Raw genomic sequence first — 17,375 nt, forward strand, 5'->3', positions numbered from 1 at the left:
TCTTCTACCTGTTCCCACAAAAATATCCCAGCATTACCTTGAGGATTCCCCTGTTCAATCCCCATACAATATATCATGCCTATTGACGAAAAGCCGCTTCACTTCGGCTGTGAGATCATCTTGGGAGCGCCAGCCATCCGGTCAGCGAGACAAGTAATATCAATCCTAGTCGGGCTGGAAGGAATTGCCGGTTTCTTCACGGAAAACCTTTGCCTGTAAATTAATACCTACTCTTGGAAAGCGCATACATTGTGGACGCATCCAACATACACCGCACCGAGAAGTGGGCTACAGCCATAGGAGCCACTGGAGGGGGTGAGCCTCGAGATTACTGGACCCCATTGGCTCGCCGTAAGCGCTCACATGGAATCTGAAACAAGGGGTAGATGCTTCACATTTCCCTCCCGCGCCAGTTTTATCTATTTGTGCAGGCTTGGCATTGTTTTGGGGTTCCACTAACAGTGGCATCCATGGTTGGAGTCTTATCGCTTCCACTGCGTGACAAAACTCCTTTCGGCTGTTTAGCTTAAAGGAAATTTAGATGGTTGGGAATAGTACCTCCTAATAGGAGGAGAAGCTCACTATACATCTTGTGCAACTAACATGACTTGTCCATTTTAAGCGCTGTGATGATCATCTCTTTGAGGTGCAGGATTCGGGATAATATTTAGATTCAAGGAACGAAAAAATAAGCCAATAAGGTCTCAAAAGTGAGTACTCTTGGATAATACATGGTAGATACAAAAATTCTCTATAGAGGTTGAACGCTACCTCTTTTGGATGCTAATTACTAACTCATAAATATACTTTCTCTTGACTGGTGGAAAGGGCAAAATAAGTTATTCTTTTTTCCTTCCTCTGCCTTTTTTTGGTATTGTTTTTTCACGGGTTATTTTTATTCATTATTGCCCTCAATCGGGCGGCTAAACCGATCGTATTTACGATGTACTACGTAGCGCACGCTTTACTTACTCTTTTCAACCATGGATGGGAATCATGAGGTCTGAGGAATATCGGAACTATCGGCCAGGTACCCTCCCGATATCATTGTCTTCTTAGTCCCACTCCGGGCAGCTGTGTCGATTTTGTCATTCTAGCCACATGTTCAGCATACGTATGTGCAAAGGGGCGGCTGTCCTAGAAGAGGACTAATACAATCTGGCTACGGAGCCCTTCCCTCTCCTTTGTACATAAGTACGTATGTGCATACATTAAGCATCGAGATTAATAGATGACGACTATACTGCAGAGGGGGTGATGGCCAAGGCGTCTACAATAGTGGTATGGTTACTCGAATATTCCATTGTTAATAGACTTGACCCGGCGCAGAACACAAACTCCCCTTCCTAACCTTTGAGAGGAAGAGGGACGGATCCGGCAAGAAAAAAACGGGTTGATGACCCAGTTGGGTGGCCCCTCCCCAGGGCAGGGCGACAGGAATTGGAATCTTTGGAACTCGACGGAAGCCCCACTCGTCGTACACAGCCAGATACCGTGGTGGTACGGGACGGTTTAGATACTTTGATATTTTACCTTGCCTTCCATCATTGTTTGTCAGCCGCCCCATTGCACTTCATTTGGATTGGCTCAACGAACGGTGGGTACGGTAACTAACGTGTATCGTATCATGTATGGATAGCGCTCAGCCTTTACCCTAGGGGATGGTCCCTGGCGCCAGTCTCCGCTTCGCCAACAGAAGCCCTACTTTTTCGTCGTGCGTCCTTCCCGCAGCCCAACCACAGGCCAAAGGCTAGAGAAGAAAGAGACTCAGTTTAGCCGTCGTACTAAGTACCTTAATTAAGTTGAAGTAGTGAGAGGAGAACGACGGAGCCAGAAAAAGGGCCCTCCTCCAACTGGGAAACCTCATCCGGTCTCGGTCGGCGCTCCCTGAATTCCTCTTCCAAGTTCTTAACCCCTCGACACTAGTTGATTTTTTACTATTATTATTTTGATTGATTGACATAGTTACCTACCTTTACTATTTTATTACCCTAGTGTTATTATTACCATCTAACCGCTGTAAAAGAGCAACACCTCCGGCAGTCATCCTCCGCCTTCTCTTATTCTTCCCCCCCTCCCCTTCTCATCGCGACTGACCTCTTTCTTTATTTTTTTTTTTTCTTCCCTTTCTCTTCATCACCCTTCGTTTCGTTCCACTTTCGCCGTGCGAGTTATTCAAAGAGACTTGGATCCGGGCTGGCCCACTTCAACTCTCTCTTGCCCTCTTTTCCGCCTTCTCTCTTCATTGAGTTGACAAGCCTTGCAACGTCAGCGCCCACCCACCTTTTCGAAGAGGCCGGTTCCTCTTGTGTTTGGATAGCTTCAGTGTTTCCATGATCGGTCGTTGATTCCATATCCTAAACTTATTACCTTTTTTTTTTTTTTTTTTTCTGGTTTTCTTCCAATTTTTATCACTTTCTTTCCCAAGACCATATCGCTCTTTAGTTTAGAGCTTGTGGTTTTGCCACTTTCCGAGACAGTCGTGCCTGTGCGTAGGTTTCCGTCCCATTTCCGATTGCTGCTTCAAAGCCTAGCCACAGAGTTGTTGTTTCATCCAACTTGTCAATGCCGCTTATCTTTGATTCAGATATTCTTCTAGTACCTGATTAATAAGATATACAGGCATTCTCTGAGCAAGATGTATCCGCAACATGGTGCTCCCATGGCACCCCCTCAGAAACCGGAAACATTCATGCTTTCAAACGAGGCACAGCAAAGCCTTCCTCACGACGCGCAAGTCGCGCTACAGCAAGTGGACAATTGTAAGTCGGACATCCCTCAATGGAGGCGGCCGCCTCGAACAGCCTCGTCATTTAGCGTCAATCAATATCATTTCCTAGGTTAATATGATTTTTCATATAGTGAAGTACTTCCTCCTTTCTGCGCCAGTGGACTGGCAACCAGATCAACTCATTAGACGGTTCCTACTCCCTACTGGCGACTACATATCTTGTGTTCTATGGTCCGTTTGATCACATTTTACCTCTGGCTTAAGAGGAAGGACACTCGGGCTGATTTGGTGATAGGAACAATCTTTTCCACATCTCGGGTACCGATATAGTTCGGTGTCTCGCCTTCAGATTTCAAGCTTTCGGGCGCCCCGTCAAGAATTCGAAGAAGTTCGAAGAGGGTATCTTTTCCGATCTGCGTAATCTCAAGGCTGGAACAGATGCGACACTAGAAGAACCGAAAAGTCCATTCCTTGATTTTCTCTATAAGAACAATTGCATTCGAACACAGAAAAAGCAAAAAGTTTTTTACTGGTATAGCGTTCCGCATGATCGGTTGTTCCTCGATGCTTTGGAACGTGATTTGAAGCGGGAGAAAATGGGACAAGAGGCGACTACCGTCGCGGTCAGCGAGCCTGCTTTGTCCTTCGAGTTTGATTCATCTCAATCGTTGTATGAACAGCTCACAAAGGCACAACAAGCAAACTCATCATCGTTTACTGCACACGCAAGTACGACATATGGCCAATCCGCTTCCCCAGTGGTTCGGACCGTTGACGCTATGCCTCCTCCCCAGATGGCTCCCCAGATGGCCCCCCCGACGATATCACTCCTCCCGGACGAATCTGGCAGTCCAGCGATTTACAACCCGATCCCCATGCCCAATACCCTGGCGCAGAACGTTGTTAAGCGCGAGTTAGATTATGGGGCAATCCAGTATGATCGCAATGGAATGCCCATTGCTCGTGTGCATCAGCGCCATGCCTCCATGCCAACTTTCGTCGAGTATTCGCCGGCACCATCGTTCGTTTCGTCCCAATACGAAGATTACAGCAACCGGGGATTGTCCTTTGAACCTGTTACGCCTCCACAGCACAGTGTTCCGCTTGGCACTGAACCAGCATATATTGCTAATGAAGATACCGGCCTCTATACCGCTATCCCTGAGATCTCTTCTGCTGCTGCATTCAACCCAATGTTGCAGCTTCCGCCATCAAATCTCGCAAGCGCTCATTTCCCCACGCCTGCAAGGACATTTCATTCAAATGTATACTCTGTTCTAGAGGGCTCTCCAACATACAAGCAACGGCGGCGTCGATCCTCGATACCACCGGGCGTTAATAACCCGATCGCTACTCCCACTCATGCTCAAGCGCCGGGACCCTCTCAACCAATTGCGTATGCTGCTCATAAGCCAAGTGATCTTCGGCGCTCCGTTTCCAGCTCGGTGGCCCCCCTCGCTGAGGTGGAAGAGCCACGTCATGACTCGTCCCGCCGTATCATGAACGGTTATCCGACGGGCGCCCTTCCGCAGAAGAATTTGCTACACGAGATGTCTCGCAATGGGACGCCACTTTCAAGCCTCGAGGAAAATCCTGAGCAGAGCGCCATGCCACTTGCGAATCCTGATGAGTTGACAGCACTTCCTAATGGCGATGTTCTGGAGACAGGCGCGCAGCACAGTGTGATGAACAAAGCGGAGCGGTTTGTTCCCGGCCCTGTTCGCCGCGCTCGAAGCGCTACAATGATGGAGCTTGGCCCTTATCCCCAGAAATCACATTCATGCCCTATCCCATCATGTGGGCGACTCTTCAAGAGATTAGAGCACCTGAAGCGGTAAGTTACAACTATCTAATAACTTGACTGACTTCGCCTATCTATTTGGCGGCGTTGTGACTGTATTTGTAAGCACTCACTGACAATTGTCACATAGGCATGTGAGAACCCACACTCAGGAAAGACCCTACCCTTGTCCTTACTGTAACAAAGCCTTTTCGCGCTCTGACAATCTTGCACAGTGAGTTGACTAACAATGCATTGTACCTAAAGCATACACTGACCATCCGCGTAGACACCGTCGAATCCATGAGGCTCAACAGGATGGCCAACAACCACTCCATGCGCAAGACGAGGACCTGGATAATGAGGACAACGAACTCGGTTCACAGGATGAGGGATCGTCCCCTTCGGAGTCCATTCCAAGCACCGTGGTGAATGTCTCCACCGTCACGTCAATGCCTTCTGCCATGACCCTGCCTTCTGCCATGTCTACCATGATGGCACCTCACATGGTTGCTCCGCAACTTCTACAGCAACAGATGTAGAAGGCGTGAGGGAAAGTATGACTCCAGTGGTACTTTCCCCGATTCTCGCGAAATTAATAATGACTCCGATTTTGCCGACCGTAATCCCTACGGTGGATTTTGATGGTCCGGGGTCGGATATTTTACATGCTTTAGAATACTTGTTTATACCATTTGTTGAATCATTTAATCCAGCCATTAGATTCTCCAATTGTGACTTGGCTGCTGGACTACTACATCACGCTATTGAGACATGTTGAGTGGGTGTTCTAATCTCTGCTCTCCAACCTACCGCCAGGGTCTGAGAATTTCAGTGCAGGTTTGCCGATTTTCTAGTCTACTGTCCGGAATGCGTTGGATTTTGGTGTGTGTACATGTGTTACTGGTCGTCATCTACGCTACGGTTCTACCATAATTAGCTCTGAGTTTTTTTTTTTTTTTCTGGTTGTTTTCATTTGTTTCTCACGCGCTATGTTGATATTGGATGGACTTTCTGTATCATTTTTCTTTCCTCTATATGGGGATTCTGGATGGCAGGAATCACGAGGGAAAGCACGATGCGGGATGGAATAAAAGCGGCGTATAGCTTTTGAGGAGCAAATATATTGCGGAATATTATGGGATTCTCATTATGCCCCTGCTTAGGATGAATATTGATGCTTCAGAAGTTCTAGAAGACCACTCCAGATCATAAATGACTCTCCACAAACTACGGTAAATTAAATACAATGTCCTTCTGACATGCGCCGTAACCCATGGTTCGTCATTTGGATCTCGATTCCAGGCGTTCCATCCATGATGTGTTGTGCCACGTCATGTGACGGCCCTGCTGACGTCGATTGATCCAGCTTCTCCAAGAAGATAGGTATCCTGCATTAACATCGTCTTGGAAGCTTGTTTCCATCGGGTTTGTGTATCCGTTCTTCTCCTTTCTTTGCTTTCTTTCCTCGAAGCTAGTCCCAGCCAGCCCCTATCAAGTAGTCTACTTTCTCTATCTGCAAATGATCGTCCTTGATGATACCTTCTGTATCCATTTCTATTGATTGGTCCACATAAGAGTCCGGGGTACCTCGACTCTAGCTATTCACTAGGGTCTAGACACACTAAACGCTTCTTTAGCTACGCGTCGACCTGCATATAATCTTCTCATAGCGACGTTGGAAGCACGAAGAAAAAGAAGACCAAGCTATTTGCTCCACCCACCGTTACCTTCTATTATCTATTTAATCTCTACATTCATTCTCATACATCACATCCTCTCCGCTCCGGGCTAGAAAATTGCAGGTTACACGTTCCCCGTGGAAGCCGAGGTTGACTTCTAAACCAGAAAGAGTTTCTGGTCTTATTCGCCCCGATGACGGATACAGATGAACGAGTAGCGGATGAGATGTCCCCCTTAGTGGGACCAGACAACGATAACGACGTCGACTTAATAACAGCGCAGGAAATGCAGACTGGCATTGGAGCCGAGGCTCCTGAACATTTATCAGAAACAAAGAGTAGCTGGTATCTCTTCTTATTAACGTTGAGTATTGGTGGGTAAGTCATCTGTCCTACTTATGACACAATGAAACCACAGGTTTCTCTAGACGGCAAAACTGACCAAGGGAAAACATAGACTCCAAATTGTCTGGTCAGTTGAACTATCGAATGGGTCGGTAAGCAAATCTAACCCGACACCCATGTGGGAATACGCGTTAACCTTGTTTTTGATGTACGTGTCTATGTAGCCTTTCCTTTTGTCTCTGGGAATGAGCAAAGCCCTGCTCGCTTTCGTCTGGATTGCTGGCCCCCTGACAGGAACGCTTGTGCAACCATATATTGGTATCTGCAGCGACAACTGTCGCTCGTCATGGGGCAAACGGAAGCCCTTCATGGTAGTTGGCGGCTTGGCCACTGTTGTGGCTCTGCTTGCTCTTGCGTGGGTGAGAGAACTAGTAGGAGGTTTCCTCGGTATATTTGGCGTCGACCAGGCGTCTCCAGGAACTAGGACGGCGATCATAGCCTTTGCAACTATCTTGATGTACTGTCTAGATTTCGCTATAAACACTGGTAAGGCTGATTATCTCGTCCCTTTGGCTCAACCATACTAAACGGGTACAGTTCAAGCAGGCATTCGGTGTTTTATCGTTGATAACGCGCCGGCGCACCAACAGGAATCAGCGAACGCGTGGGCTAGCCGGCTCACTGGCGTGGGCAACATTCTAGGATACATTTTTGGATATATTGATTTGCCCCGCTATCTCCCAATATTGGGAAACACGCAGTTCAAAGTGTTGTGTGCAATAGCATCGCTATCACTTATTATCACGCTATTGATCAGCTGTCTATATATCCAGGAACGAGATCCGCGGCTTGAATCCTCAGTTTCTATCGGAAATCCTGGTGTTGTGACCTTCTTCAGACAAGTCTTCAAGTCGATCCAGTACCTACCACCCCAGATTGCCAAAGTTTGTGAAGTCCAACTGGCTGCATGGGTTGGGTGGTTTCCTTTCCTCTTCTACGCTACCACGTACATCGGGCAGCTTTATGTCAACCCAATCTTCGATGAGCACCCGAACCTTCCTGACAATGAAATAGACGAGACCTGGGAGAAAGCTACTAGGATCGGAACGTTTGCCCTTCTTGTATATGCAATCATTTCGTTTGTTGCTAACATAACATTGCCTATTTTCGTTGTCCCTACTTACAGATCTGTTGTTTCATCCGAGGATATCAACACGCCTTCAGATGAGAGAAGGCCATTTCTAGGAACAAGAAGAATGTCATGCTCAAGCCTACCAGTCGGTACTGCGTCGGAGCCGCCCCCGACTCTTCCGGATAAGCAAAATGTCGAAGCCACAGACGGATCAACGTGGCTGTCAAAACTGCAGATCCCAGGATTTACGCTCCGCCGAGCTTGGCTCTTGTCTCATGTACTCTTTGCGCTCTGCATGTTTAGCACCTTTTTTATCTATAGTCATCAAGCGGCGACAGTGGTGATTGGAATAGTCGGTATCTCCTGGGCTTTGACGCTCTGGGCACCTTTTGCGCTCATCTCCGCAGAGGTCGCACGGATTGATACCGAACGTCGGGTTCGGCAACATCGGTCAGAGATGGCGGCACAGTATTCCGCTAACAACTCTACTCAGCCAAATTTTGCCACAGGCGTTGGCGATCTAGAGGATGGGCCCAGGAAGCCAACGGACGAGGAAGAAAATCTAGCCCAGGCGGGAATCATTCTCGGGCTTCATAATGTGGCGGTCTCCTCGCCGCAGATCCTGTCCAGCTTGATATGCAGTGCTATATTTAAGATGTTTCAGAAACCTAGAGGTGAGCCTTGGGATGATAGTGTTGGGTGGGTGTTGAGGTTCGGAGGTTGCGCTGCAGTGCTTGCGGCATGGCTGACTAGCAGGCTTGCCGAAGGATATCGGTCGAAGTGAAAGATCTGTGTAGTTCGAGTCGAAATGGTGGTGATAGTTTGAAGATAAGTCAGAAGTAGTAATTTTTCCCTAAAAAAAAAAAAAAAAATAATGAAAAAAAGAGAAAGAAATTAACATAAGAAACTGATGAGCGCGTATAATATGTTGGTTACGGCGTATCTATAGGTCCTAGTAGTAGGAAGTAGCTACGGCATGCAACGTGCCGAATGATCAGCGGGCGGACAACCGGCGGGACTGCTTTCCTTGGCAGGTCATCGGGCAAAATGCGGGCGACCACTGACCATTGATTACTTGTCCCGATCTACCTATCTCATCTTCCTGCTTCTCTTTCCTCTCACGTGTGTTCTTGTCACTCTATCTTTGTCAGTGGATTATGTGCGCCTTGGTCTGGCGCCAGACACTCGCAGCTGGAGTTAACCGTTTGGTGTCATCCGCTGTCGTAGTTGCGTGGCCTTCTTAAGGATGGCTAGCCAACTGATGGGCGATGCCCTTCATCAAATTATCCGTATGTCTCCTCCCCACCATTATTCCAACGTTTTGCTGTCAAGGGCGCTCTCACTTGACACGGTCACTGTGTCAAAGAAACTAGTCGCCGTGCCACACGATGTGATATATTCCCGAGAAATTGAACGCGCCATGGCTGACCGTTCCTGCTTTGCTAGGGAGAGCTGCGGACTCCGAATCCGATCCTGAAGAAGGTGCGCACCGAAATGCCCAATATCTGGGTCGTAATACCACTCTCTGACTATGACGGGTTTGGACAGATGCTCCGGAAGCTGGCACCAAGGAGTTCTTCAGCTCTTGGGCGCTCTTTATTCTGATTATGCTCTTGATGTTCGCGCTATTCACCAGTTACATTCTCCAACAGAAGAAGATCCAAGCGGTCCATGAAACTGTCCTTTCTATTTTTGCTGGTAGGTTTTTTTTTTTTTTTTTTTTTCCTGCAATCAGCATAAGTCTTTGTGTGGTTGGCGTCTCACGGGTGCTATAGGTATGTTTGTCGGATTAATCATTCGGTTGAGCCCCGAATCGCCCATTCAGGACAGCGTCACATTCGACTATCAGTTCTTCTTTAACCTCCTTCTTCCTCCAATTATCCTAGCCTCGGGGTACGAGCTACACCAGGCAAATTTTTTTCGAAATATTGGCACTATTCTTACCTTTGCATTTGCGGGGACCTTTATCTCGGCTATCGTGCTGGGACTTGTTTTGTTTGTCTGGACGCGGATTCCGTTGGATGGCTTGAACATCTCTTTCGTCGAAGCTATCTCTGTAGGCGCTACGCTCTCTGCGACGGATCCAGTTACTATCCTCGCCATTTTTAACCTATACAAAGTCGAGCCGAAGCTTTACACCGTTATCTTCGGCGAGTCGATCTTGAATGATGCAATTGCAATTGTCTTGTTTGAGACCGCGCAGAAGTATGCGGACAGCGATGCAGGCTCCCTGACTGTTCTCAATCTGTTTGAGGCCATCGGTCTTTTCTTGCTTGTCTTCTTCGGCAGCATGATTGTAGGCATGATTGTAGGCATCATGACTGCATTGGGTCTCAAGCATACACACGTCCGCCGCGTGCCTAAGATTGAGAGTTGCCTAATTGTTCTTATCGCATATGCCAGTTACTTCTTTTCCAACGGCGTTCGCCTTTCGGGTGAGTAACCGAATTCTTCCTCCGAGTGTCCCGAAACTCACGATTAATAGGCATTGTCTCCCTTTTGTTTTGTGGCATTACATTAAAACATTATGCGTACTATAACATGTCGCGCCGAACTCAATTAACGACGAAATATCTGTTCCAGGTGATGGCACAATTGTCAGAGAACTTTATCTTCATTTATCTGGGTCTTGATTTGCTTGTGCAGAGGAATCTGCAGTTTAAGCCTCTTTTCATCATGGTCGCTGTTTTTGGCATCTGCCTTGCCCGATACCTCGCTGTGTTCCCGCTATCCAAGGCGATCAACTGGTTCATTCGCTACAGGGCCCGTCGGCGCGGGATGGAAGTGGCAGATGAGTTGCCCTTCGCTTATCAAGCGATGCTCTTTTGGGCCGGGCTTCGTGGGGCTGTTGGCGTGGCGTTGGCCGCGGGCTTAACGGGCGTCAACGCGCCCGCACTGCGAGCTACGGTGCTTGTCGTTGTCGTACTGACAGTCATAATTTTTGGCGGCACCACAGCTCGGATGCTAGAAATCCTTGGCATTAGAACTGGGGTCGTTGAGGAACTCGAATCTGACGATGAGTTTGACATTGAAGTTACCAATGGGGGAACGTATTACAAACGATCTGATACTGCACTGGGGTATACCCCCCGCCGGACGGACTCGGCCATCCCCTTGGACGGAGTGCAGCGGGGGGCCCTTGACCGAAACGATAGCTATTCAAGCGGCAATAACCGTCGCCCCAGCCCGCCGCAATCTAGTTCGGGCAAAGGCCGGAGACATTCGCGTCTCTACTCCAATGCGTACAGTCAGAGGGACACGCAAACAACCCGCGACCGTTCATCCACAGCCACGCTACTTGGCGGCGGCACTGGAAGTCACAGTGACAGTGCGGGTAGCGAAGACGAGTTCGGTCTGCGGAGCAACGGTAAGGGCCGAGCGGCGGATGTTGACCAAGTCGATGCCTTTGATATGGACGTGGATGAAGCACCCTCGGACGATGATCTTCCTCCTTCGGCCCCCACTGCTTCTCGACTTCGGCGGTCACCATCGCAACCACCTCAGTATCCGGGCTCGTCACAAGCATCTCCTTCTGCCAATGTGTCCCCCTCGGGGCGAGAGACATCGCGGAGTGCCGGTCAAGCTATCCGGGATCTTTTTTCGGGAGGATCATCTGGAGATCATGGCGCGTGGTTCCGGCAACTGGATGAGGACTACATCAAACCCCGACTTTTGTTGGATCAATCGAATCATAAGGGACCGGGTGCTGTGTAGACGTTCTTTCATATACCTCTAGTTTGCTTTCGATCGTTCCGTTTTGACCAGAAGTTTGTACCTCTTATACTTTTGATATACCAGCCGGCTATAGGCATGCTGTGTAATTATTTCTGGGGGTTTCAATTGATTGGCATGGCAGAGTCCGGAAACTCTGTGCTAAGTCGTGTGTATACTGAGAATAATTCAGGCGATTGTCTTCCCTCTTCGCCGAGATATGATTGTGTGGTTAATGAAAGAAAACATTTTGTTTCAGGTTATCTACAGGACTCTCTTCACAACAGGGGTTTTTTTTGTTTTTGTTTTACAATTCCAATGAAACGAGTATTGATCTCGTACAATAATACACCGTATGTTTAAGTTGTGCGATCTTCTCGTTTCCCCTCTTTTTCTCTCTATCTTCAGTCTTATCAACCCAGGCGGATTGGTCGCATGACCCGAAGGCCGGGGAAGTAAGGGAAGGGATAATGGAGCATGCGTCATGCAGAGATGGCTTATCTACGAAGAGCTTATTGAGGGCAAGCCAGGAGAAGTCCCTGGTCTAGCCCCTTTCCTTCAATTCTCTCTCCCCTCCTTCTCTTATTTCCTCCCTGCAGCACCCTAGAGAAAGCCTTACTACGAGCTATTTCCTTTTGGTCGGGCATCGCATCTCGTTGTTTTCCTTCTTTGCTCCTTCTAGGAATCCCAGGCTATGGATGTCAAGGCGAAGGCTGCTTCGGCAGCAGAAAAGGATGACATCCCAGTGGAGTCTGGGGATATGCAACTTCTTGGTAAGCTCCTTAGGATAACCAGGCCATAATCATATACCCATGTGCATAGACTACAAAGTCGATATTGATCTCGCCAGCCGCTCTCGGTTACAAACAGGAACTGCGAAGGCACTACTCAACGACTCAGGTCTTTGCAGTAGCATTCAGCATCATGGGCCTATTGCCTTCGATTGCTTCCACACTGTCTTTCTCGATCCCTGCAGGCCCTGTAGGGATGGTTTGGGTGAATCGATACATCTCTTCATTTGGAAAACTTTAGCTAACTCTTTGGGTAGGGTAAGGCTCTCTTGGCTGGCTCGTGCAACTTTGCAAGGAGCTGACAGAACTGCAGGATGGCTAGCTGCCAGTGTGTTTATCTTCATCGTCGGCCTCGCCATGGTATGTTGAGTACATCGTCCCTCGCTCTCCTTGTTTTCAGTCTGACGATCGTTGATCCAGGCCGACCTGGCCTCCGCAATGCCAACGGCGGGAGGCCTTTATTTCTGGACACATTATTTCAGCGGTGACAGATGGAAGAACCCCCTGAGTTTTGTTGTCGGATACAGTAATACTATAGGTCTCCTCGGTGGCGTTTGCTCTGTGGATTGTATGTAACCTGTAATATCTGTGCAACAACCCATTGCGACCCTGTGTGCCACTGACACTTGCAAATTAGATGGATTTGCTACCATGCTACTGTCTGTTGTCTCACTGGCCCACGATGGTAACTGGACTGCCTCTCGTCCAGTTGTGTACGGAACGTACGTGGCCTGCGTCGTCGTCCATGGTCTCATAGCTACGTTCTTTGGACGCATCATGCCCAAGATTCAGTCGGCATGTATTGTGAGCAATGTCGGTCTCGTGCTAGCCACTGTCCTCGCATTACCCATCGGGAAGGCTATAAGGGGCGGACATATTAACTCGGGTGCTTATGTTTTTGGCCATCTTGAAAATCTCACAACCTGGCCCCAAGGTTGGGCGTTCATGCTGGCCTGGCTCTCCCCGATCTGGACCATCGGGGCGTTCGACTCGTGTGTCCACATGAGCGAGGAGGCTACTCATGCGGCGCGCGCTGTACCTTTGGGTATCATCTGGTCTGCAGGCCTCTGCGGAGCTCTAGGGTTTCTCTCCCTTGCAGTAATCGCAGCTGTGATTAATGTCAACTTGGATGGTGTATTGAACACTAACCTTGGCCAACCAATGGCACAAGTAAGCATATACATATACCACGTCTTCTCCAGCATACTAACCCTAGGTACTATAGATCTACTACGACTGCCTCGGAAAAAGCGGTGCCCTTGGCTTCATGATAGTAGTGGCAATTGTCCAATTTTTCATGGGACTGAGTCTGGTCCGTATTCCCTCAACAACATGCACCTGTGCCTATCACACCTATAGCCCTAACATTGAAAAAATCTGCTAAACAGGTGATCGCTGCCTCTCGCCAAAGCTGGGCCTTCTCCCGAGATGGCGCCCTCCCCTTCTCCTCCTTCTTCCGCAAAGTCAGCAAAAAGATCCGCTACCAACCAGTACGCATGATTTGGGGCGTCGTAGTATCCGCTGTCATCGTCGGTCTTCTCTCCATAATCAACAGCGCCGCCTCCAACGCCCTCTTCTCTCTTGCCGTAGCCGGCAATGATCTCGCCTGGATGATGCCCATCCTCTGCCGGCTGGTCTGGGGCCAAGACCGATTCCACCCTGGTGAGTTCTATACGGGTCGATTCAGTAAACCGATAGCGGTCACCGCTATTGTGTATTTAGCGTTTGCAATCATCTTGTGTATGTTTCCAACTACGGGGCCGGGTCCAACTCGTAAGTTTTTCGCCTTCTTTTCATGGTATAGATTCATTCCATTAGTGAAGTTGACACTTGGTTTAGCGCAGGATATGAATTATACAGTTGTTATTAATGGAGCGCTTTGGGGAGGCGCACTTCTGTACTATGGGCTATATGCAAGGAAGACATATAAGGGACCTCAGACAACGGTCGGCTCGTCATCCGGTCCTTCCGAGGCAAATCTTGGAGGGTTATAAAGTGCATGATGCAAGTACTCGTGGTGGTGTTTTCGAGACGAAACAGACTACTTCATCTCTATGCGTCGCGGAGAATAGCTACGGAGCAAGGAAAGATGAACGCTGGACACGACGTAAACGAAACGCTATTAGATTAACATCATGAATTATTACCTATCTGCTAGAAGATGTCACCGCTGTCCCGAATCCCACGTATAGGTGCTCTTATAGTACCTTCTCTATTGGAGTTCTTATTTCATTTATAGTCTGTAACCGGAAACCCTGAGGAAGAGATGATGGAGTCTCATAATTCTCGTAATTGTTATCATTTCGTGCGTTATGACCATGTTCCCTTCATTCGGGGATTTCAAGCACATAACGGCCGGCGATCTTGCCTTGCTCTATTTCAAGTGTTAGCATAATCCCATGAAAGAATGAGACGTCCATTGTTAGGGTATCAAGGTAAACGAACCCATGAGCTCGAAGATCTTGGGGAGATCCTTCAATGGTGCGGTCTTGAATGGAGCCTTGATCAGACCGCGTGCAAAGAAGTCCACAGCCTCCACGCCATCTTGACGGTTACCCACATAGCTACCCTTGATGTTAATCATACGAACGACGGTATTGAAAACAGGGGCCCTGAGGAAAGCACCGGCGGGCAAGCCGATGGCGACGACGGTACCGCGCGAGCGGACGTATTCGGCGGCCTGCTGGAAGGGCTTTTCGGCAACGGCAAGAAGAATGACGGCATGTGCACCTAGGCCTTCAGGGGTAGCGGCTTTGACGTCTGCAACGAGATCTTGGGTCTTCGTGAAGTCAACGTATGCCTTTGGGATTTTGTTAGCTAGTGTGTTTTATAGTAATGAGAGGTGGTGGAGAGGTTGTTGCATTGATCTACCTCAGCGCCTAATTCCTTGCACATGGCTTGCTTCTCTTCTCCACCATCAATGGCCACCACACGAATGCCCATTGCCTTTGCGTACTGCAGCGCCAAAGAACCAAGACCACCACCAGCACCCACGATGGCAACGGTTTGACCCGGACGAACACCAGCTTCTTTCAGTCCCTTGTAGACTGTGATGCCCGCACACAGGACGGGAGCGACCGCGTCCAGAGGAACGTTCTTTGGAAGCTTGGAGGCGTGGGTGGCCTTACCAATGGCGTACTGCTGGAAAGTTCCGTCGACCGTGTAGCCAGACAAGGAGGCATTCGGACAGAGAGGTTCGTCGGCTTGCTTGCAGAATTCACAGGCGAGACAGGATCCATTGAGCCATTTGAGACCAGCGTGGTCGCCAATCTCGAATTCAGTTACCAGGTCACCCCTGGCGACGACGACACCAGCTCCCTCGTGTCCACCTACGAGGGGCATCTTCACCGGGAGGGGCCAGTCACCCTTCAAGGCGTGTAGGTCGGTATGGCAAACGCCCGAGTATCGAACCTTGACCAGGATCTCATCTGGTCCTGGCTTGGGAACGGGGATCTGCTTGTAGATGAGCGGACCGCCCTTCTGCTCGGCCACTTGAGCCCACTGCATCTCAGGGATCGACATTTTGACTTTAGGGTCTTTTGTTGGAAAAAAAGGGACGAAAGGGGGTTTGCGGTAGAACTGGGTTTGTTTCACACGATGAGAGAATCGGTTGTAGGAGAGAAGTGATGAGGAAGTGAAGTAAGCTGAGGGTGAGACTCTGGACAGTTCTTATAGAAGTCTAGAATCAATTGAAGCAACGGGGTGGGGTGACGGTCATCCAATCCGCATGACGTGGTATTATAGGGTGGGAATCATAGTAGTAGTGAATGAGAGTGAATGAGCGCTGTAGGGATAGATACACACCCCCAGACGGACATATGGAAAACGAGTCACCGGAGAGAGGGAAAGGAAAGGTCAAAAACAGAAAAAGGCAAAAAGAAACATGAAAGAGATTCTGTGAGACACACCGAAGCTATTCCAAGACGATCAAACGATGCCGTATGGAAGATTATCAGCCCACCGAATGAACCACAACAACAGGCGATCCATGGCCGACGTCATCGGGGTTAAGCTCTCTCTCCGCATTGCCCGATTGGTACGATGGTGCATAAGCACCGTCCGTCGATTTTCTTTTCCAGCATGTCCAACGTACAGACTCCCAGCGACGTTCCCTTCCCCCGAAAATGCTTCCTTGTCAGGGAGTCCAGATCCTGGGCCAAGCCTTCCCAGATTTAGTCAGACTGGCCGTATCTCATGCGGGGAAGAGTGAAGGACCATCTTTTTCTTTCAAGGTTTCCTGACAATTATGACAGATCACCGAATAAGGTAGACCGAGCCTCTTGGGAAGCTGAGACTCAAGAGGCAAAGATTCAATCCATTCCATACTAAATCGTCCCCTAAAATCGGATGATGTCGATCGACTGATGGCCAATGGATGCGGCAACCCTAGTCAGTTTTAAGGAAAGCATTGGTGCCTCAGGCGGTATGTCCCGTACTTCAAAGTTACTAGCATGGGAGCCACTTCGCCCCGTTGAAAACCCCCTCCTTCCTTCTTGCTTGCTTTTTCTCGGGATTTGCTGAGATGCGGGATGGATGAGATTTTTTTGGGGGAATTCTTTCCAAGCTGACTCCGGACGTACGGAGCTCAACATATTGAAGGAACCCGCATATAAATGTATAATCCTGGTACCTAGTTCCCTCATACCCGGAGGATATTGGACATGAGAGACGTGAGGTCTGTGATTCGGTCAATTCCTTCTATAAAGAGAAGTCTTGAATTTCTCTCTGAAAGTCAGGGACGACTTTATAGCCCGGATCTGATGGTATCTTCAGTACCATCTGTAGGATTGCCTTGCTTGTGATCTCTTCTCGTCGTCATCGTTCTTGTCTTCTCTTGTCGCACTCATGGATACGAGACATTAACATCCTATACGCAGATCATCTTCACATTGTAGAGCGACAAAAGAGTTTTTACGGCAGGTAGGGGGTTTTTAAACCTTTCAAAGTCGACCAGGAGTACCTTACGGGCAAAGGACCTTTTGGAAGCCACCTGACCTCCACCTTCTGTACATGTCTGTTTGTTCATTAATAGCATTTGAATACGCTGCCTGCTGGCACAGGGGATTTTCTGACAATGCTTGATATGCCCTTTGATTTAGACATTATAAAGATTCCTGTTCCACGTGTTTGCTACCGCTGTAACACCACGGTAGCGTATACTGTCAAACGAAAGCAAGTCGCTCTCCAACGACCAATCTGTATC

General features: G+C 48.7%; 4 protein-coding genes across 4 annotated transcripts; 3 read left to right on the forward strand and 1 right to left on the reverse strand.

Moving 5' to 3' along the window:
* Positions 1–2,638: 2,638 nt before the first annotated feature.
* On the forward strand, positions 2,639–5,053 carry steA (sexual development transcription factor SteA; the record flags this gene model as incomplete). The annotated part of the gene is made up of 5 exons (XM_032085088.1): positions 2,639–2,762; positions 2,863–2,962; positions 3,027–4,565; positions 4,663–4,746; positions 4,801–5,053. 5 exons carry the CDS (start codon positions 2,639–2,641, stop codon positions 5,051–5,053), a joined length of 2,100 nt encoding a protein of 699 aa, XP_031938790.1.
* Positions 5,054–6,386: 1,333 nt separating this feature from the next.
* BDV37DRAFT_273609 (sodium/hydrogen exchanger 3) lies at positions 6,387–11,384 on the forward strand (the record flags this gene model as incomplete). Its single annotated transcript, XM_032085089.1, has 8 exons — positions 6,387–6,571; positions 6,651–6,690; positions 6,763–7,084; positions 7,136–8,369; positions 9,121–9,152; positions 9,219–9,368; positions 9,446–10,105; positions 10,156–11,384. 8 exons carry the CDS (start codon positions 6,387–6,389, stop codon positions 11,382–11,384), a joined length of 3,852 nt encoding a protein of 1,283 aa, XP_031938791.1.
* A 691-nt stretch (positions 11,385–12,075) lies between these two features.
* On the forward strand, positions 12,076–14,528 carry BDV37DRAFT_296217 (putative GABA permease; the record flags this gene model as incomplete). Its single annotated transcript, XM_032090070.1, has 8 exons — positions 12,076–12,154; positions 12,232–12,337; positions 12,367–12,532; positions 12,593–12,740; positions 12,810–13,342; positions 13,398–13,484; positions 13,561–13,945; positions 14,012–14,528. 8 exons carry the CDS (start codon positions 12,076–12,078, stop codon positions 14,164–14,166), a joined length of 1,659 nt encoding a protein of 552 aa, XP_031938792.1. The 3' UTR covers positions 14,167–14,528.
* BDV37DRAFT_273611 (zinc-dependent alcohol dehydrogenase) lies at positions 14,500–15,694 on the reverse strand (the record flags this gene model as incomplete). The annotated part of the gene is made up of 3 exons (XM_032085090.1): positions 14,500–14,546; positions 14,618–14,972; positions 15,044–15,694. 3 exons carry the CDS (start codon positions 15,692–15,694, stop codon positions 14,500–14,502), a joined length of 1,053 nt encoding a protein of 350 aa, XP_031938793.1.
* Between the last annotated feature and the right edge of the window lie 1,681 nt (positions 15,695–17,375).

This window comes from Aspergillus pseudonomiae (genome assembly GCF_009193645.1).
Source record: "Aspergillus pseudonomiae strain CBS 119388 unplaced genomic scaffold BDV37scaffold_63, whole genome shotgun sequence".
Lineage (NCBI taxonomy): Eukaryota > Fungi > Ascomycota > Eurotiomycetes > Eurotiales > Aspergillaceae > Aspergillus > Aspergillus pseudonomiae.